At 42.4% G+C, this 22,281-nt stretch overlaps 1 protein-coding gene across 2 annotated transcripts in view; it reads left to right on the top strand.

Moving 5' to 3' along the window:
• sptbn4b (spectrin, beta, non-erythrocytic 4b) overlaps positions 1-22,281 on the top strand; it is a 190,293-nt gene that overhangs the window by 108,683 nt on the left and 59,329 nt on the right. For both annotated transcript variants that reach the window (XM_072914973.1, XM_061972189.1), the window contains exons 24-26: positions 5,127-5,273; positions 19,903-20,166; positions 21,314-21,538. In XM_072914973.1, coding sequence (XP_072771074.1) covers positions 5,127-5,273; positions 19,903-20,166; positions 21,314-21,538 — 636 coding nt within the window. The remainder of the gene's footprint in view (positions 1-5,126; positions 5,274-19,902; positions 20,167-21,313; positions 21,539-22,281) is intronic.

Below are 22,281 nucleotides of genomic sequence, written 5' to 3'. Positions count from 1 at the left end.
AGCTAACGATTATTTTTCTATCGATTAATCTATAGATTATTTTTTTCGATTAATCGGTTAATCTATAGATTATTTTTTTCGATTAATCTATAGATTATTTTTCCTTTTACCGATTATTTTTTTTTATTTAAAATGAAGATGAAAAAATAAATGTAGGCCAGTTTTTTCAAAAGGCATGGCTTTTATTTACACAAAAAAAAGTATGGCCACTCAGTCAACATTGACAACAACATGACAAAATATTCTGTAACAATGTAAACATTTAACAAAATTAAAAGTAGCTTATTTGCTTTTAATGTGCAAATATAAAAGTAAACATCCAGTGCAAATCTTAATATTCTGCAATAGTATAAGCATTTCAAAAGTAAAAGTATTGCTTATTTTGCTTTAAAATGTGCAAAAATAAAGATAAACATCCAATTCAAAAAAGGGCAAAACGGAAATATTCTGTAACAACAGTGTAAACATTTCAACAAAAGTAAAAGTATTGCTTATTTGCTAAAATGTGCAAAAATAAAGATAAACATCCAATGCAAAAAAGTGCAAAACTAAATATTCTGTAACAACAGTGTAAACATTTCAACAAAAGTAAAACTTTTGCTTATTTTGCTTAATAACACAACAATGATAGTATGATTAAAGTGAAAGTTAATTGTTCGTTTGTACATAGTATACGTAATTGTTAATGTTGTAAAAGGTATTTGCACAACTAATTAACGTTAGCGTTAAAGAGGAGCGCGTCTTTGTAAACACTGAACAGGCACGCCAAACGCTCCTCTCAGAGCGAAACGGTGCTTTAGTTTATGAATTTACAACGCAGATACAAATGACACATTCATGTTTTTGTGTAATGATGACAACGTATACTCACGCGGACGATTGACTAGTTGATGGTGATGGCAAGAACGCTGCCGTTGTGCTGCTATGATAGGCCATTTCCGCTCGACACAGTGTGCATACAACAACATTATTAGCAGAGGTGGGTAGAGTAGCCAGAAATTGTACTCAAGTAAGAGTACTGTTACTTTAGAGATTTATTACTCAAGTAAAAGTAAGGAGTAGTCACCCAAATATTTACTTGAGTAAAAGTAAAAAGTATGTTGTGAAAAAACTACTCAAGTACTGAGTAACATACACACACATATCATATATATATATATATATATATATATGTGTATATACACACACACACACACACACACACACACACACACATATATATATATATATATATATATATATATATATATATATATATATATATATATATATATATATATATATATACATACATTGATATATACAGTATATAATTTATATTTATTTATTTTGCCGTTTTTGTTTACATGTTAAAGGTGTTTTAATAATTATACATGCATGTTTAACATATAGATTCCTTTCTTTCATGAAGACAAGAATATAAGTTGGTGTATTACCTGATTCTGATGACTTGCATTGATTGTAATCAGACAGTAGTGATGATAACGTCCACGTTTTCAAATGGAGGAGAAAAAAAGTTCCTCCTTTCTGTCTAATACCACATGAAAGTGGTTGGTTTTTGGCATCTTATTTGTCCAGCTTCCATATTCGTTTTTATACACTTTACAAGAAATACATTGGCGGCAAACTCCGTAGCTTGCTAGCTTGTTTGCGCAGGCTTTCGGAGACTCTTATTTTGAAAGCGCAGGCGCGATGGAACGGCACTTTTATTGTGAAGACAGGAACTGTGCAGTCAGTCTTTAGGCTTTTGACGGGATGTACGGTTGAAATAAAAAATTGTCTTTTTTCCTTCACACTTTTGATTGATTGATTGGAACTTGTATTAGTAGATTGCACAGTACAGTACATATTCCGTACAATTGACCACTAAATGGTAACACCCCAATAAGTTTTTCAACTTGTTTAAGTCAGGTCATGTGACCGCCTGGCTCTGTTTGATTGGTCCAACGTCACCAGTGACTGCATCTGATTGGTGGAACGGAGTGAACGTCACCAGTGACTGTATTTGTTGAAACGCAGGCACTATGAAGGTCTGTCTGACAGACCAAAACAAACAAAGCGTGCATTAACAGATCGTTAAAAATTAGTAGTGAGTAGCGAGCTGAATGTAGATAAAAGTAGCGGAGTAAAAGTAGCGTTTCTTCTCTATAAATATACTCAAGTAAAAGTAAAAGTATGTTGCATTAAAACTACTCTTAGAAGTACAATTTATCCCAAAAGTTACTCAAGTAGATGTAACGGAGTAAATGTAGCGCGTTACTACCCACCTCTGGTGAAGCGTTACACACTTTGAACACAACTATACAGTACTGTATATCAAACAAACATACCAAGGAGCTATCTCTTTATTAAGAAGTTAAAACGACAGCAACGACAAGCTGAACTGTGCTGTATGCGCTTCCCTGCCATAACACACACGCGCACACACACGGAAGTCCTTTTGGTGCCCTCACAAACGATCAGAAATCCTTAACTAACACAATCATGTCTGTGTGATCATGTTTTGTTTTAGTCATGTTCGGTTTTGTTTTTTGGACTTTTTGTGCACTTTTGTTTTGTGCTCCCAGTGCCACCCACACTGGTTTAAATGTAACTTAGATAATGGGTTTCACTATGTAAAGCGCTTTGAGTCACTAGAGAAAAAGCGCTATATAAATATAATTCACTTCACTTCACTTTTGTCACCATAGCAACCATTAGTTTTCACCTGTCACGTCACGCACCTGTTTCACGTTTCGAGTCACGCACCCGCTTTCACTAATCATGTCTATAGTATTTAAGTTCATTGTTTTCAGTTTGTCGTTCTGACGACATCCCGCATTTATGCTCCGCACATTCCTGACACTTTTTTCATGTCCATCGTTCATGCTGCTCCTTTTGTCCATGACAAGTAAGTTTTGTTTATTAATACCACAGTTAGTGTTTTTGTTTAATTGTTCATAGTTTCTGCCTTTGTGCAAGTATTTGTTTTCATAGCCAAGTTGTTTCTCCGCCACTGTGCGCGCTTTTCGTTTGTACTTTTTTTTTATAAAATTAAATAAATCATGTACTTACATTCCCGTCTCGCCCGAGCCAACTTTCCGTTTCATCCCGGAAAAGCAAACACCCAGGATCAAGTCATGACAACCATGTTGCTACAATAATAAACATTTAAAAAAGTGAAATTCACTTACAGTCTTTTGGAAGAGGCGACGCTGAACCAGAGGTACCGTATTTTCCCGGCCTATAGAGCGCACTGGTAATTATGCCGGATCCACCAAATTTTTGAAGAAATACGTATACATTAGCCGCACTGGACTATATAGCCGATATACTATATAAATACTTATATATACCTGTATGAAAGATTTTGTAAATGTTTATTTACATACCTGTGCCTGTCTGGCGGCATCGAAACGATCATCGTCATGGACCCACTAGCTGCGGAAGCTAGCTCTTCAATCAGCTAAACAGACTCAATAACTCCGCGGAGACATCTTTGTGAATTTTCACAACTGAAACAATACAAAAAGAATGCCATTGTAAGTTAATCATACTAAAACAGACACTTGTAAGCATGTTAGCATATTAGCTAATGCTAACGACGCTAGCTTGATTACATCACGATAGCATGTACAAATGTGCATGAGAACACTCCTACAGACATCACACGTGGGACGGTTTGATAAGTAAGAATGGTTTTAGGTATATTGTAAAACGTACAATGAATGAAGAATCATTTCGAGCAGACACGTTATGAACGTAATTCCGTTTTCAAAACAGGAAGTACATCTTAAACCCGAAGCACCTGCAATGAGCAAACTTGCCCAAAAGATGGCGCCATAGCACAAACAATAACACACCTTTTCAGTGTCTCTGTCGGTGTTTTATGAAAACTATTTCAATTCAAAACATTATGGCCATTAGCTAAAGGATTGTTGAGGGATGACAGGTCTGGACGGTAAATAATAAACAGTTTCTCTTTCAAGCATAGGTTGCATCTTTTATTACCACTATTGTAAGGTGTGCTGGATGCAAGAATTTGCCATGTTATTGAATATTCAACATTATTGTCTTTGAGGTCCCAAATGTGTTTGCTGAGTTCTGTGGTATTTCGCAGGTTTTTGTTCCTGAAAGAAGCCTTGTGATTGTTCCATCTGGTTTTGAATTCTCCCTCGGTTAATCCTACATATGTGTCGGATGTGTTAATGTCCTTGCGTATTACCTTAGATTGGTAGACAACTGATGTTTGTAAGCACCCCCCGTTGAGAGGGCAATCAGGTTTCTTTCGACAGTTACATCCTTTGTTGGTTTTGGAGTCGCTCTGTCCATAAAATAAAATATAAAATAAAAGATGCAACCTATGCTTGAAAGAGAAACTGTTTATTATTTACCGTCCAGACCTGTCATCCCTCAACAAGCGCAGCGAAATTGTAACAACATGCCGCCACAGACGGAAACACCTCCTAGGTAACACATGAGCCAATCACCACGCCCCTAGGCCAGCCTGTACCCACCCACTCTGTGCCCTATATAAACCATGGTATGCGAATGCTCCCATTAAAATCTCCTGATGATTGAGGGTACCCCCCCTCATGAAACAGGCCTGTAGAGATGAAATAGTCTTGTGATTTTTTTTCCCACACATACATATATTGCGCTCTACTACGGTATCGAGCACTATTTTTTGGATAACCTTATTAAGACATATATATATATATATATATATATATGATATGTGTGTGTATGTTACTCATCAGTTACTCAGTACTTGAGTAGTTTTTTCACAACATACTTCTTACTTTTACTCAAGTAAATATTTGGGTGACTACTCCTTACTTTTACTTGAGTAATAAATCTCTAAAGTAACAGTACTCTTACTTGAGTGCAATTTCTGGCTACTCTACCCACCTCTGGTTAGGTTTGGTTGATATCAGCACTTCAGTCATCAACAATTCTATCATCTGAGAAATGGACATTGAAACAGTGTAGGTCTGACTCTGGTTTGGGCCGATTTTTATTATTATGACTTTTACAAATTTTTGGATTCAAAATCATCCCACACACGCCTCATGCCCATGCCTAGTGTGTGTGTGTGTGTGTTATATAAGCCGTGATTGACGGGTCTTCTCCTCCCCGTGGTCCAGCTGGGGGACTGGGTGTGCGAGAAGATGCTGATGGCGAGGGACAGCAGCCGCGACGAGACCCAGAAGCTCCACAAGAAATGGCTGAAGCATCAGGCCTTCATGGCCGAGTTGGCCCAGAACAAAGAATGGCTGGAGAAGATCGAGCGGGTGAGTTCTGACTTTTTCCCGGTTGTGCTAAGTGTGGCGGAAAACACGTGGCGTGCCACAAACACAAGCACGTGACACCAGCGTCGATCTACAAACCCCAAAACCAGTGAAGTTGGCACGTTGTGTAAATGGTAAATAAAAATAGAATACAATGATTTGCAAATCCTTTTCAACTTATATTCAATTGAATTCACTGCAAAGACAAGATATTAAACTTGTCTGGAAAACGTTATTTTTTGCAAATATTAGCTCATTTGGAATTTGATGCCTGCGAAATGTTTCAAAAAAAGTGGCAAAAAAGAGTGATAAAGTTGAGGAATGCTCATCAAACACTTATTTGGAACATCCCACAGGTGAACAGGCTAATTGGGAACAGGTGGGTGCCATGATTGGGTATAAAAGCAGCGTCCATGAAATGCTCAGTCATTCACAAACAAGGATGGGGCGAGGGCAGGCCCGGCCCTAACCAATCTGGCGCCCTAGGCAAGATTTTAGGTGGCGCCCCCCCACATCGGCAGTGAAGTGTATATACTAGAGATGCGCGGATAGGCAATTATTTCATCCGCAACCGCATCAGAAAGTCGTCAACCATCCGCCATCCACCCGATGTAACATTTGATCAGAACCGCACCCGCCCGCCATCCGCCCGCACCCGCCCATTGTTATATATCTAATATAGACGATGCAAGGCATTAGTGAGGTTATAAAGCTTTTGCCTGTTAAAGAAAGGAGACTGATCCAATGCAGCACAGACATTCGCGTGCCACGCTGTCACGACCCAGACGCACACCAGTGCGCAATCATATGGGAGCCGCGCTGAGCGCACCTCCAAGCGCGTCTCGCTGCCGGCGACGGCCGGGTATGGGCCCGACGCCCCAGCGCCATCCATTTTCAGGGCTAGTTGATTCGGCAGGTGGGTTGTTACACACTCCTTAGCGGGTTCCGACGTCCATGGCCACCGTCCTGCTGTCTATATCAACCAGGGTGAGCCCCACCCCTTTCGTGAGCGCACTGCGCGCGGAGTGACCCCTGTTACGCGCCCCCGGCAACAGGGGTGGCGGGCAGGTAAGCTGCGCGGGCGGAGCGCGCGGAGTGACCCCTGTTACGAGCCCCCGGCCACGGGGGTGGCGGGCAGGTAAGCTGCTTACCTGCTGCGCGTGACGCCGGCCGCGGCGAAGGCGGACGAGGCGGGGTGTCGGTGCGGTGGTGACCCTGGACGTGAGTCGGGCCCTTCTCGCGGATCGCCTCAGCTACGGCTCCCGGTGGGGCCCTCTCGGGGGAAGGGGCCTCGGTCCCGGACCCCGGCGAGGCGTCGGGGGCCTTCTCCGCTCCGTAAAAGTGTCCATCTCTTCTTTTTTTTTTCTTCTGTTGTGGCATATGCTGCAGGTGCCTGCTCGTTTTTCGTATGTGGGTAACAACATTTAACTATGTATATATATTTCCGAACTGGTTTAACTGCCACCCGCCTGAATCTATTTAAAATCTAATTTTTTTTTTATTTCAACCGCCCGACCCGACCCGACCCGTGGATAAAATCTAATTTTTTTAAATTTCATCCGCCCGATCCGCGGACTCCGCGGTTGTGCCCGCAAACCGCGCATCTCTAGTATATACTCACAAGAACCCGAATAGCTTTGTCTTTGACCTTTTTTTTTTTACATACAACTATACCTAATATATAAAGGGGTGGAAAAGTGACTATTACCTGCAGGGCAAACATTAGCTAACCAGAAGGCAATAACAATGTAAACAAAAAACACCTGCTTAAAAGATCTAATACAAATGTCCCTGAGGAATGTAAGGTGGGAGTACTGTAATTACCTAACGTTACATTATTATTTTCCACAACAATTTAGCCCCCTCCACAATATTAACCCGACGTTAAAACAGAACTAGCTATTTATTGATTAGCAATTGCCGAATCATGTAACATTAGCTTAATGCTAAAAAGCCAGGTTACTATCACATTCTGTAACAGACAAATAATTTCATGTAGGCTAACGTTACCTACCTGCTACCTCTGTCTTTTCTCGTTTCTCCTCCTCTTCTTTTCTCTTTTTTCTTCCCTGAGCACCTGACAGTTTTGGCCGTTTTGACATCTTGTGTTGATTTTTTGATGTGGTGACGTCCAAAAAGAGTCATGATACGGGAAGGGAGGGGGCGCACCGTGCGGGGGGAGGGTGCGTAATGTTGTAACAAATAATATTTCTATTAAATAGGCTTTACTTTGCATTTTAATTAACGTGGGATTATTTTTTGTATTTTTTTTTTTTTTTCTCCAACATTTGTGGCACTGGCGTGGCGCCCCCTGATGGACGGCGCCCTTAGCATTTGCCTATACGGCCTATGCCACGGGCCGGCCCTGGGCGAGGGTCACCACTTTGTCAACAAATGCCTGGGCAAATTGTTGAACAGTTTAAGAACGACATTTCTCAACAAGCTTTTGAAAGGTCTACGGTCCGTAATATCATCAAAAGGTTCAGAGAATCTGGAGAAATCACTGTTACGTAACATTGAATGCCCGTGACCTTGGATCACTCAGGCGGTACTGCATCAAAAAGCGACATCGGTGTGTAAAGGATATCACCACATGGGCTCAGGAACACTTCAGAAAACCACTGTCATCTGTAAGTGCAAGTTAAAACTCTACTATGCAAAGCGAAAGCCATTTATCAACAACACCCAGGAACGCCGCCGGCTTCGCTGGGCCCGAGCTCATCTAAGATGGACTGATGCAAAGTGGAAAAGTGTTCTGTGGTCTGACGAGTCCACATTTCAAATTGTTTTTGGAAACTGTGGACGTCGTGTCCTCCGGACCAAAGAGGAAAAGAACCAGCCGGACTGTTATCGACGCAAAGTGTAAAAGGCAGCATGTGTGATGGTATGGGGGTGTATTAGTGCCCAAGACATGGGTAACTTACACATCTGTGAAGGCGCCATTAATGCTGAAAGGTACATACGGCTTTTGGAGCAACATATGTTGCCATCCAAGCAACGTTACCATGGACGCCCCTGCTTATTTCAGCAAGACAATGCCAAACCACATGTTGCAACAGTGTGGCTTTGAAAGTGGAATTCTTTCCCATTCTTGTTTTACGTAGAGCTTCAGTCGTTCAACAGTCCGGGGTCTCCGCTGTCGTATTTTACGCTTCATAATGCGCCACTCATTTTCGATGGGAGACAGGTCTGGACTGCAGGCGGGCCAGGAAAGTACCCGCACTCTTTTTTTTTACAAAGCCACGCTGTTGTAACACGTGCTGAATGTGGCTTGGCATTGTCTTGCTGAAATAAGCAGGGGCGTCCATGAAAAAGACGGTGCTTAGATAGCAGCATATGTTGTTCCAAAACCTGTACGTACCTTTCAGCATTAATGGCGCCTTCACAGATGTGTGAGTTACCCATGTCTTGGGCACTAATACACCCCCATACCATCACACATGCTGGCTTTTGAACTTTGCGTCGATAACAGTCTGGATGGTTCGCTTCCCTTTTGTTCCGGATGTCGAATATTTCCAAAACAATTTGAAATGTGGACTCGTCAGACCACAGAACATTTTTCCACTTTGCATGAGTCCATCTTAGATGAGCTCGGGCCCAGAGAAGCGGGCGGTGTTTCTGGGGGTTGTTGATAAATGGCTTTCGCTTTGCATAGTAGAGCTTTAACTTGCACTTACAGATGTAGCGACCAACTGTATTTAGTGACAGTGGTTTTCTGAAGTCTTCCTGAGCCCATGTGGTGATATCCTTTAGAGATTGATGTCGGTTTTTGATACAGTGCCGTCTGAGGGTCCCGACTCTGGACAGCCAGCACTTCATCCATGGCCACCGGACCTGTGCCCACCCCCCCCCTCCACAAGGAATAGGGGAGCAGAGGAGAAAAGAAAAGAAACAGCAGATCAACTGGTCTAACAGGGGGGCTATTTAAAGGCTAGAGTATACAAATGAGTTTTAAGATGGGACTTAAATGCTTCTACTGAGGTAGCATCTCTAATTGTTACCGGGAGGGCATTCCATAGTACTGGAGCCCCAATAGAAAACGCTCTATAGCCCGCAGACTTTTTTTGGGGCTCTGGGAATCACTAATAAGCCGGAGTTCTTTGAACGCAAATTTCTTGCCGGGACATATGGTACAATGCAATCGAACTCATATGGAAACGGGGTTTGTAGTTCAAAAAGAGGTCCATAAAATAGTTCAAAAAGAGGTCCATAAAATAGTTCAAAAAGAGTTCGTCTGGAAATTGGGCAGATCCTGTCATCTCTCCGCTTTGAAGTCCTTGGGCCAGAACAACATCGTTCTGTTGATTACCATACGTGAGAGAAAACACAAACCCTTCATGTGGCTCTCCCCCTTACACAGTGGACTTTTACGAGCATTCTTCTTGGTAGGTTTCAAAGACAGCTTTTGTCTTCTCACCTGACAGAACTCAATGTAACTCAAAGTTTTTTTATGATAACTTACTAACAATTATTCTAACACTAACTGATGCTAATGCTACTTCAAGCGGAGCGTGGCTTGTTTTTCCACGCAGCTTTACGTTAGGCCGCAGTAAAACATTACGGCAAAATGAGGCCACGCGTCTTCCTCTGCAGTGTGGAAGTGGGCAGGGCTGAAACCCAACTCCCCCGCTGGGAGCAGAGAGAGCGCTGAGCACGCCGATGCGTTCGCTGTCACACGTGCACTGGAGCGGAGGCGGACCATGACTTGCTTGAGGGCAGGAAATCTTTGGTGCCTGCATAAATAAAACACAGCTGATGTTGAGCAGGAGAAAACTGTGTGGTCAGGTATTGAATATTAGGAGCAGTGCCTTTGAAGAGCTCTCCAATCAGAACATCCTGATTAAAGCAGTTTTCACGTCTGCTTCTGATTGGGCCGTTTATTTCGCCGTCCTGGTTCTCTCGGCGAGGTCCTCTGAGAGTCTGACGACTATTTCTGTCCTCGTCGAAGAAGCTTCAAGGACGCTTTGAAGCGCGCTCGCCGCTAAACAAGTGGAAACCTTTCTCCTCTCCATTGTAAGCAGTAATGATCACCAGCAGAGGGCGGTGCTACTACATGCCCAACTAGCCTGCTGCCTAAACAGGGTGCAGATAAAGACATTCCCACTCCAAGCTGAGTGATCCACACCACCTGGAAGTGCAAAACACGATTCTAGAAAACAAATTATTGTATTTTCCGCACTATACAGGTAAAAGCCAGTAAATTAGAATATTTTGAAAAACTTGATTTATTTCAGTAATTGCATTCAAAAGGTGTAACTTGTACATTATATTTATTCATTGCACACAGACTGATGCATTCAAATGTTTATTTCATTTAATTTTGATGATTTGAAGTGGCAACAAATGAAAATCCAAAATTCCGTGTGTCACAAAATTAGAATATTACTTAAGGCTAATACAAAAAAGGGATTTTTAGAAATGTTGGCCAACTGAAAAGTATGAAAATGAAAAATATGAGCATGTACAATACTCAATACTTGGTTGGAGCTCCTTTTGCCTCAATTACTGCGTTAATGCGGCGTGGCATGGAGTCGATGAGTTTCTGGCACTGCTCAGGTGTTATGAGAGCCCAGGTTGCTCTGATAGTGGCCTTCAACTCTTCTGCGTTTTTGGGTCTGGCATTCTGCATCTTCCTTTTCACAATACCCCACAGATTTTCTATGGGGCTAAGGTCAGGGGAGTTGGCGGGCCAATTTAGAACAGAAATACCATGGTCCGTAAACCAGGCACGGGTAGATTTTGCGCTGTGTGCAGGCGCCAAGTCCTGTTGGAACTTGAAATCTCCATCTCCATAGAGCAGGTCAGCAGCAGGAAGCATGAAGTGCTCTAAAACTTGCTGGTAGACGGCTGCGTTGACCCTGGATCTCAGGAAACAGAGTGGACCGACACCAGCAGATGACATGGCACCCCAAACCATCACTGATGGTGGAAACTTTACACTAGACTTCAGGCAACATGGATCCTGTGCCTCTCCTGTCTTCCTCCAGACTCTGGGACCTCGATTTCCAAAGGAAATGCAAAATTTGCATGGTTGGGTGATGGTTTGGGGTGCCATGTCATCTGCTGGTGTCGGTCCACTCTGTTTCCTGAGATCCAGGGTCAACGCAGCCGTCTACCAGCAAGTCTATTCTATGCGCCTTATAATGCGGCGCGCCTTATATATGAACAAAGGCCATTCATTGAAGGTGCGCCTTATAATCCGGTGCGCCTTATAGTGCGGAAAATACGGTAACAAAGAACGAAACATCTTACAATTTTCAAAAACAAAAGACAAAACACTTTTTAATTTCAGAAAACACAAAAACAAAAGACAAAACTGTTTACAATTTCAAAAAACACAAAAACAAAAGACAAAACAATTTACAATCTCAGGCACATCCGACCGGTAGGAGGCCACGGGGAAGACCCAGGACACGTTGGGAAGACTATGTTTCCCGGCTGGCCTGGGAACGCCTCGGGATCCCCCGGAAGGAGCTGGACGAAATAGCTGGGGAGAGAGAAGTCTGGGCTTCCCTGCTTAGGCTGCTGCCCCCGCGACCCGACCTCGGATAAGCGGAAGAAGATGGATGGATGGATAAACAGGAAGAGGAATATCTCAAAGCACAGATTGACAGCTAAATGAGCCAATCATATTCGCAGAGCCCGAATGAGGAAGTGAAGACTCAGTGGATCTGAGCTAAAAGATGAGTTCATTTAGCTGTCAGTCTGTGCTTTGCGACTTTCCTTTTACGGTTCATGAAATTGTAAATTGTTTTGTCTTTTGTTGTTTTTTTAAATGTGTAATTTGTTTCGTCTGTTTTGTTTGGTCCGTGTACCTTCCGTTCATTCTATTTCCAATTCTTAAATGCAAATCAAAAAACAAATTTCGGACGATTTTTTTTCTATTTTCATTTCTGAAACAAAAGTCGGACAACTATATAATGAGACTTTTTTTAAAGGACTTCGCGTCGGACCAGTTCTTCCTCCAAGGGAATCTAAGTTACGGGTCAATGCCAAGTTCTTTCGATGACATATATGCTGAGTAAGAAGGACCATCAAGACAGAATTGGAATATTTTCAAGTTTTACTAAAGCTTTAGGAGTTCAACATAATCAATACATTCATATCGGCTACTCTAGTTGATCTGGCCTTCCAAGGGAAAAAAAAACTTATTTTCACACAAAGACAACCCCCATCTCCCCCTCGTACCACTGATAAGAAACCAGTGGGTGTTGTATTTTACATTCCTGATGGTTTAAGACACTAAACAGACAATCTGAAGACAAAGAGAGACTGGTAGAATACACAAAGGAAAAGTACTAGGTACTCTAAGCATGGCTATGTAAAAAGAAATAACTCTTAAACATATCTGCATCCTTCCACATACTCCTGCTGAACGAAGATGTTACCGTTCACTTTTTTGTTTGTTTTAAAATCTGCCATATATAATAAAAATCGAAAAACGGCCCTAATTTTATTTTTTGATTTGCGTTTCAGAATTGGAAATAGAATGAACGGAAGGTACACGGACCGTGTTTGTGTTTTTTGAACCTCTATATTGTTTTGTCTTTTGTTTTTGGAAATTTTAAAATGTTTTGTCCTTTGTTCATTTGTTTTCTGAAATTGTTAGTTGTTACCTTTCGTTTGTTCTATTTCCAATTCTGAAACGCAAATCGAAAAACTAAATAAGGGCCGTTTTTCGATTCTTGTTATATATGGCAGATTTTAAATCAAACAAAAAAGGGTTGATTTTCTTACAAATATTGCCATAAAATTGGATTTTGTGCTGTTTTCGTTTTATGGATTTTAATTTTTCCAGATAAACACAAAAATCTAAAAAAATTTTCATCCAAAATGCAAACATGCGTGTTTATCTGTGTGATGACAAATTGAACCGGAAGCAGTATTTTAGCTTTTCCTTTGCGTTTAGCATGTTTTTAGCAGAACGGTAACATCTTTGTTCAGCAGGATTCCTATTGTCGTTTTAAAAAAAGTCTCATTAAATAGTTGTTCAACTTTTGTTTTAGGAATAAAAATGGAAAAAAATGACCCGAAAACTTTTTTTATTTGCATTTAAGAATTGGATTTAAGAATCGTTTTTTGTGGTTTCTGTCATTTGTTTCATGAAATGTTAAAGTGTTTGGCACTTCCAGGTCACTTTACTGGTTGGTACACTGCAAAAAAGAGCTGAAAAATTATAAGAGAAAAAGACTGGATTTTAGGAAAAAATGCTAAAAACTTGTAGGACTTTTCCAAAAAAAAAGCGATTTTTTTTATTTTATTTATTTTTTTAAATTTTTTTTGATGAATTTCGATAATTTATTAAACAAATTGATCTGTAAACTGACACGTGCCTCCTTTGCTAATAATTCAAACATAATGACTCTTCCTTTTCTTCTAATAATTAATATTCGCCATTTTTAATGAGTGAAACAAACATTGTGGGGATGATAGGGATGGGTACCGTTCACATTTGAACCGTACCAATTCCCGGTACTGAATGGTACCAATTCTCGGTATCTTTGTGTGTGTTGATGAATGTTAATTGTTTGATGATAACATTTTATTTTTAATCTTAAATTTAAAAAAGAGCTGATAACATACTTGCCAACCTTGAGACCTCCGATTTCGGGAGGTGGGGGGTGGAAGGTGGGGGCGGGGGCGTGGTCGGGGGTGGGGCGAGAGGCGGGGTTGGGGGCGTGGTTAAGATATATATATATATATATATAAGAAATACTTGACTTTCAGTGAATTCTAGCTATATATATATATATATATATATATAAAATAAATACTTGAATTTCAGTGTTCATTTACAAACTACAACTCACAAACACTTTAGAGTTAGGCTCCACCATCAGAATGTGTACTTAAACTTATAAAGATCACATAGATATTATTCAGTGAGTTGATTCACCAAAACTAACCTGTTATACAGGAGGAAAAAGCACACAGGACGTTTCAATTGTTCACAGACTGGTCGCGCTCATCAGAATGACAAGACACTTCCGGTCTGCAGGTGATAGCATTCAATTGGGAAGAAGCGCCCTACTGCCCCCTACTGACCAATGTGAATACTGATAAATGTGTAATGACAGCTCCAAAAACGAATTCAAACCACAAAATAAAATAAATAAATCAACACAAAAATGTGACACATTATGGGTGGGTCACATGTGCATGTACTACACATGTGCTGTTTACGGCAGACGAACTGCTTTACGGTAGACACTGTTGTTGTGTGTTGTTAACACGTCACTCAGGTCCGCCTGAATTTCGGGAGTTTTTCGGGAGAAAATTTGTACCGGGAGGTTTTCGGGAGAGACGCTGAATTTCGGGAGTCTCCCGGAAAATCTGGGAGGGTTGGCAAGTATGGCTGATAATGAGATCTGTGCCGTCCAGTTATATCTTGTTCTATTATTCCAAGACTTTAGATGGCAGTACTGTACTGGCTATCTATGTTCCGTTGTCTTACTGGGGAGTAACTTTTTCCAGGAAGCTGAATGTGTTATGTTGTGCCATTTTAAGTGTTTAAATTGTAAGTATAGTACTTAACACACACTAGCTGTTTCATTTTAACAATAATCTTACTTGTAGTTTTCATTACCAAATAATGGCGTGTTGAAATCGCCCTGCAAATTCGCTGATGCTAATAGTAGCCTGTCTATGGCAAATCCAATGTAAATTAGCATCAAGCTAGCGCGTTTTGGAAGAGTAGGGCCTTACTTTACGTTTGAGCGTTTTCTACCAAGCATACTGTCACGTTCAAACACTGAGGACATCTATTAAACAAGACAAAAGGCAAGGAATCAAACAGAGACAGAATTCAATTTGGACTCAATATTGAGGAGAGACATGGCCACTGCACTCTCTGTACAGTCCTGCACCACGCTCTGACGAAGAAGGTTTTCGTCTCCTCTTTTATTCAGATGTTCAATGTTCACGCACCAACACATGTCACAGCAGGAATGGGAAGTATGTAAAACAGTCATTGTTTTCGGTCGCTTTGAAGACCAAGAAGTGGGATTTCTCGGGCTTGGGCTCTTCCTGGATCCAGCTGGGGCAGGTGTTGGAGGACAATGGATAACCCCTCCCGTCTCCTGACCACAGCGACTTCAAGAGGGCAGCGGGTCGTAAATAGCGTTGACCTCGGTTACCAAATAGTTGGAAGAGAGTTTGTGAAATACTTCAAAGAGAGTTCGTTTAACACTTCAAAGAGAGTTCCTCTGGAAGTTGAGCAGATCCTGCCATCTGTCCGTGTTGAAATCACAGTGGCGTTTCACGAGCCTTCTTCCTCTTGTTAGGCCTCGAAAGACAGCATTCATCTTCTTACCAGGAACATAATGTAATACAACGTTTCTTTTGTGATAACTTACAAACAATTATTCCAACACATACTTTGTTTGATGGTGTTGAAAATCGCAACATTGTTTTGAGGGCTTTTTGCTGAGTCAGCACCGACTGCTGCGGAAGTGATGGTTTATCCTGCAACCGGACCTGACTAACAGTGATGTGACTATTGATCCTATGAGGAAGCAGTGCCTGGGGAGTCTGTGGTGGGCTCTCCTATTTCTGGGGCTGAGGTTGCTGAGGTAGTTAAAAAGCTCCTCGGTGGCAAGGCCCCGGGGGTGGATGAGATCCGCCCGGAGTTCCTTAAGGCTCTGGATGGTGTGGGGCTGTCTTGGTTGACAAGACTCTGCAGCATTGCGTGGACATCGGGGGCGGTGCCTCTGGATTGGCAGACCGGGGTGGTGGTTCCTCTCTTTAAGAAGGGGAACCGGAGGGTGTGTTCTAACTATCGTGGGATCACACTCCTCAGCCTTCCCGGTAAGGTTTATTCAGGTGTACTGGAGAGGAGGCTACGCCGGATAGTCGAACCTCGGATTCAGGAGGAACAGTGTGGTTTTCGTCCTGGTCGTGGAACTGTGGACCAGCTCTATACTCTGGGCAGGGTCCTTGAGGGTGCATGGGAGTTTGCCCAACCAGTCTACATGTGCTTTGTGGACTTGGAGAAGGCATTCGACCGTGTCCCTCGGGAAGTCCTGTGGGGAGTGCTCAGAGAGTATGGGGTATCGGACTGTCTGATTGTGGCAGTCCGCTCCCTGTATGATCAGTGCCAGAGCTTGGTCCGCATTGCCGGCAGTAAGTCGGACACGTTTCCAGTAAGGGTTGGACTCCGCCAAGGCTGCCCTTTGTCACCCATTCTGTTCTGAACTTTTATGGACAGAATTTCTAGGCGCAGTCAAGGCGTTGAGGGGATCTGGTTTGGTGGCTGCAGGATTAGGTCTCTGCTTTTTGCAGATGATGTGGTCCTGATGGCTTCATCTGGCCAGGATCTTCAGCTCTCACTGGATCGGTTCGCAGCCGAGTGTGAAGCGACTGGGATGAGAATCAGCACCTCCAAGTCCGAGTCCATGGTTCTCGCCCGGAAAAGGGTGGAGTGCCATCTCCGGGTTGGGGAGGAGATTTTGCCCCAAGTGGAGGAGTTCAAGTACCTCGGAGTCTTGTTCACGAGTGAGGGAAGAGTGGATCGTGAGATCGACAGGCGGATCGGTGCGGCGTCTTCAGTAATGCGGACGCTGTATCGATCCGTTGTGGTGAAGAAGGAGCTGAGCCGGAAGGCAAAGCTCTCGATTTACCGGTCGATCTACGTTCCCATCCTCACCTATGGTCATGAGCTTTGGGTTATGACCGAAAGGACAAGATCACGGGTACAAGCGGCCCAAATGAGTTTCCTCCGCCGGGTGGCGGGGCTCTCCCTTAGAGATAGGGTGAGAAGCTCTGCCATCCGGGAGGAGCTCAAAGTAAAGCCGCTGCTCCTCCACATCAAGAGGAGCCAGATGAGGTGGTTCGGGCATCTGGTCAGGATGCCACCCGAACGCCTCCCTCGGGAGGTGTTTAGGGCACGTCCGACCGGTAGGAGGCCGCGGGGAAGACCCAGGACACGTTGGGAAGACTATGTCTCCCGGCTGGCCTGGGAACGCCTCGGGATCCCCCGGGAGGAGCTGGACGAAGTGGCTGGGGAGAGGGAAGTCTGGGCTTCCCTGCTTAGGCTGCTGCCCCCGCGACCCGACCTCGGATAAGCGGAAGAAGATGGATGGATGGATGGATATTATTGTTGCTGTAATCTTTCGAACTCATCATTCATACGTTAGTATTATTCTTTTTTTAAATTAGCTAACTAAACTTTGTTTATATTTTAGGTATATTTTGATATATGTTATTATTTAAAGTAAACAACTTTTTAAATTTCAGCAGAAACATTAGATATATTTGCACAAAGTATCGGTGTCACCGATACCAGCCTGAATTTTACTCCGTATCCAATCAGAAAGAAAATCAGTGGTTTCGCACGTCGTTACTGACTAGGCCCAGAGGTGGGTAGTAACGCGCTACATTTACTCCGTTACATCTACTTGAGTAACTTTTGGGATAAATTGTACTTCTAAGAGTAGTTTTAATGCAACATACTTTTACTTTTACTTGAGTATATTTATAGAGAAGAAACGCTACTTTTACTCCGCTACTTTTATCTACATTCAGCTCGCTACTCGCTACTAATTTTGATCGATCTGTTAATGCACGCTTTGTTTGTTTTGGTCTGTCAGACAGACCTTCATAGTGCCTGCGTTTCAACAAATACAGTCACTGGTGACGTTCACTCCGTTCCACCAATCAGATGCAGTCACTGGTGACGTTGGACCAATCAAACAGAGCCAGGTGGTCACATGACCTGACTTAAACAAGTTGAAAAACGTATTGGGGTGTTACCATTTAGTGGTCAATTGTACGGAATATGTACTGTACTGTGCAATCTACTAATAAAAGTTCCAATCAATCAATCAAAAGTGTGAAGGAAAAAAGACCCTTTTTTATTCCAACCGTACATCCCGTCAAAAGCCTAAAGACTGACTGCACAGTTCCTGTCTTCACAATAAAAGTGCCGCTCCATCGCGCCTGCGCTTTCAAAATAAGAGTCTCCGAAAGCCAGCGCAAACAAGCTAGCAAGCTACGGAGTTTGCCGCCAATGTATTTCTTGTAAAGTGTATAAAAACAAATATGGAAGCTGGACAAATAAGAAGCCAAAAACCAACCACTTTCATGTGGTATTAGACAGAAAGGAGGACTTTTTTTCTCCTCCATTTGAAAACGTGGATGTTATCATCACTACTGTCTGATTACAATCAATGCAAGTCATCAGAATCAGGTAATACACCAACTTATATTCTAGTCTTCATGAAAGGAAGGAATCTATATGTGTTAAACATGCATGTATATTCATTAAAACACCTTTAACATGTAAACAAAAACGGCAAAATAAATAAATATAAATTATATACTGTATATATCAATGTATGTATATATATATATATATATATATATATATATATATATATATATATATATATATATATATGTATGTGTGGGGAAAAAAATCACAAGACTATTTCATCTCTACAGGCCTGTTTCATGAGGGGGGGTTCCCTCAATCATCAGGAGATTTTAATGGGAGCATTCACATACCATGGTTTGTATAGGTCACAGAGTGGGTGGGTACAGGCTGGCGTAGGGGTGTGGTGATTGGCTCATGTGTTACCTAGGAGGTGTTTCCGTCTGTGGCGGCATGCTGTTACAATTTCGCTGCGCTTGTTGAAGGATGACAGGTCTGGACGGTAAATAATAAACAGTTTCTCTTTCAAGCATAGGTTGCATCTTTTATTACCACTATTGTAAGGTGTGCTGGATGCAAGAATTTGCCATGTTATTGAATATTCAACATTATTGTCTTTGAGGTCCCAAATGTGTTTGCTGAGTTCTGTGGTATTCCGCAGGTTTTGGTTCCTGAAAGAAGCCTTGTGATTGTTCCATCTGGTTTTGTATTCTCCCTCGGTTAATCCTACATATGTGTCGGATGTGTTAATGTCCTTGCGTATTACCTTAGATTGGTAGACAACTGATGTTTGTAAGCACCCCCCGTTGAGAGGGCAATCAGGTTTCTTTCGACAGTTACAGCCTTTGTTGGTTTTGGAGTCGCTCTGTGTGTGTGTGTATATATATGTTACTCATCAGTTACTCAGTACTTGAGTAGTTTTTTCACAACATACTTTTGACTTTTACTCAAGTAAATATTTGGGTGACTACTCCTTACTTTTACTTGAGTAATAAATCTCTAAAGTAACAGTACTCTTACTTGAGTACAATTTCTGGCTACTCTACCCCACCTCTGACTAGGCCGCAACTGGACGTGATGTCACATGCAACAAAAGTGTCAAAATAAGGCACAGTTTGATATTACGTGAATAGTTCCGATGGAATTTGATCGGTAAAAGTACCAAATTCAGTACCCATCCTCTTTTTTTTTCTGGGGAAAAATACTGAAGAACATTTGTCTGGGGGGGAAGGGAGGAAGCAGGTGTGTGTGTGTGTGTGTGTGTGTGTGTGTGTGTGTGTGTGTGTGTGTGTGTGTGTGTGTGTGTGTGTGTGTGTGATCTAATGGTACATTATCTGCGCTCCCCCACTCTCCCCTCTGACCCTCCCTCCATCACACACACAGTTGATGAAAATGCAAGGTCACAGTCGTCTTTGTTTACACGAACGGACCCCCCTCCAAGCTGATCGTGTACCTTCCATTGACGCGTTTTACCGTTTCCAGGAGGGCCGGCAGCTGATCCAGGAGAAGCCCGAGTTGGGCCAGATGGTCCAGAGGAAGCTGGAGGAGATCCGTGAGTGCTGGCAGGACCTGGAGAGCACCACGCAGGCCAAAGCCCAGCAGCTCTTCCAGGCCAACAAGGCCGACCTCCTGGTACAGAGCTACCACAGCCTGGACCAGAGACTGGGCCAGCTGGAGGGACAACTGGCCTTCGTAGACCGAGGGCAGGATCTGAGCACCGTCAACAGGCAGCTGAAAAAACTGCAGGTTTGCACCGCAGAAGACTTTCGCGTCACTTTTCTTCATCCGCATTTGGGGCTGTAGTTCCGCCAGCAGCCAGCAGGTGGCACTCATGTTTATACTCATTTCACCAGACATCTTTGCTCTCCCACAGCATGCTTCCTTTAGCAGGCCGCTATTACCTCCTCATCCTCACGGGTACAGTAACCTTCACTACTTTTGTATTTTTTACTTCTTTTTTGCTGCCATGCTCATCCATCTCTAAGCATTTGTGCCAACAACATGCAATAATAATTTCCGATATTACATTTTAAAGCATTTATCGGCCGATAATATCGGCCTCTAGTAAAATCCACTCACAGTATGTTAACATCGGCAAAGAAGCAGCTCGCGAGAATGAAGCAAAGGGGGAGAAAGGGGCTGTGCAATAAGTCCGCTTTGGCATATTTTTTCCAGAAAAAGTCAGTTCCCATCACAATTAAAAAACTCTTCAATACAATCAAGCACAAAATGGCTGCAAGTGGAACACAAAATGTATTAATGTCATGTCTGTGTAATCAGGTTTTGTTTTAAGTCATGTTTTGTTTAGTTTCTGTCTTTTCACTCCCTTGTCTTGTCACCATAGTTACCCATTAGTTTCACCTGTCATGTCACGCACCTGTTTTGAGTCACGCACCTGTTGTTAATCATGTCCATAAGTATTTAAGTTCATTCATTTTCTGTTGTTCGTCCTGGAGTCATAGCCTTTCTCACCCTGCTATCCTCGCGTTTCAAGCCCTGTTCACGATCCCATGCCACAGCAAGTTTGTTTATTAAGCCACAGTTAGTGTTTTGTTTAATTGTTCATAGTTTCTGCCAATGTGCAAGTTTTGTGTTTTATAGTCTAGTTTTGTACCTCCGCCCCTGTGCGCGCTTTTTGTTTGATCCTTTCTTTGTAGTTATAGTGTTAAATAAATCATGTACCCACCTTCAAGCCATGTCCGATCCAAATTCTCTTGCATCTTGGGAAAACAAAAACTCCACAGTCCAAATCATGACAATTAATGAAGCATAATAGCCGCAACCCAAAAGTTTGTACACCGAAAAGATTGTAAATGAAGGGGGGGTGTAAATCGAGGTTCCACTGTATTAGGTACGGCGGCACTTTTTAACAGGATTCTGTATGCCTCCTCAGACCATGGAGTCCCAGATGGAAGAGTGGTACAAGGAAGTGGGGCACCTGCAGGTCCAGGCCTCCTCCGTACCGCAGCAGGCGCAGGTCAAGGAGACGGTTGCCGAGCAACAGGCGGCGGTGGAGACCCGCATGGTGCGCCTGATCGAGCCCCTGAAGGAGAGGAGACGCCTCCTGCTGGCGTCCAAGGAGGTGCACCAAGTGGGACGAGATCTGGAGGACGAAATGGTGAGTCCCGCTTTCGAGGTGTAAATATGGACAACGACATCTCATTTGGGATGGGTATCGTTTATATTTGAACCGATATGGTACCTGGGAATCCATACCACTTCTCAACGATAGCAATTTTTGGCACTTAATGAATGGTAATTATTTTTTTGTTTTTTTACCTTAACATTTAAAAATGAGCTGATTATGATAATTGCTGTACAGTTGTTCTATTTTGTTTTCTGATTACATGCGTCTCATTTGCAATGCAGTTGCAATTCCAAGCACTGATGGCAGTACTGTATAGGCCATCTATGCTATGTTGTCTAACCAGAAAGTAGCTTTTTTTCAGGAAACTGAATGTGTTATGTTGTGCCCTACAAAGTGTGTATGCTGTAAGTCAGTGACGTGCAGTCACTAGAGGCAGGTGAGGCATCATGGAAAGAAAAAACATTTAAAAAGAAAAAAATATATATTAAATTGTTAAATGTATCCAGTGATTATACTATAAAGTTATTTTCCATTTAACTTCACCAGTTTTAGATTATTTTTATTCAAAATCGCTGAATTTTCACATTTGCCATTCAAATACTGAGGCACGTCACTCAGTGCCTCAACATGGACGGACTCGGCTAACTGCTGGCCTGCTGTGCAGTGAGACCGTATTGCTATATGAACTATATTATACATTTCCATAGTTTAGTTAGCTGAGGTATATAATGTACAGTGTATTTTGTCAACAACTGTATGTGTGTAAAGTATTT

Source organism: Nerophis lumbriciformis, linkage group LG17, assembly GCF_033978685.3.
Source record: "Nerophis lumbriciformis linkage group LG17, RoL_Nlum_v2.1, whole genome shotgun sequence".
In the NCBI taxonomy this organism is placed as follows: domain Eukaryota; kingdom Metazoa; phylum Chordata; class Actinopteri; order Syngnathiformes; family Syngnathidae; genus Nerophis; species Nerophis lumbriciformis.
The sequence above is the reverse complement of the archived record's forward strand: the minus strand, read 5'-3'. Positions and strand labels throughout refer to the sequence as shown.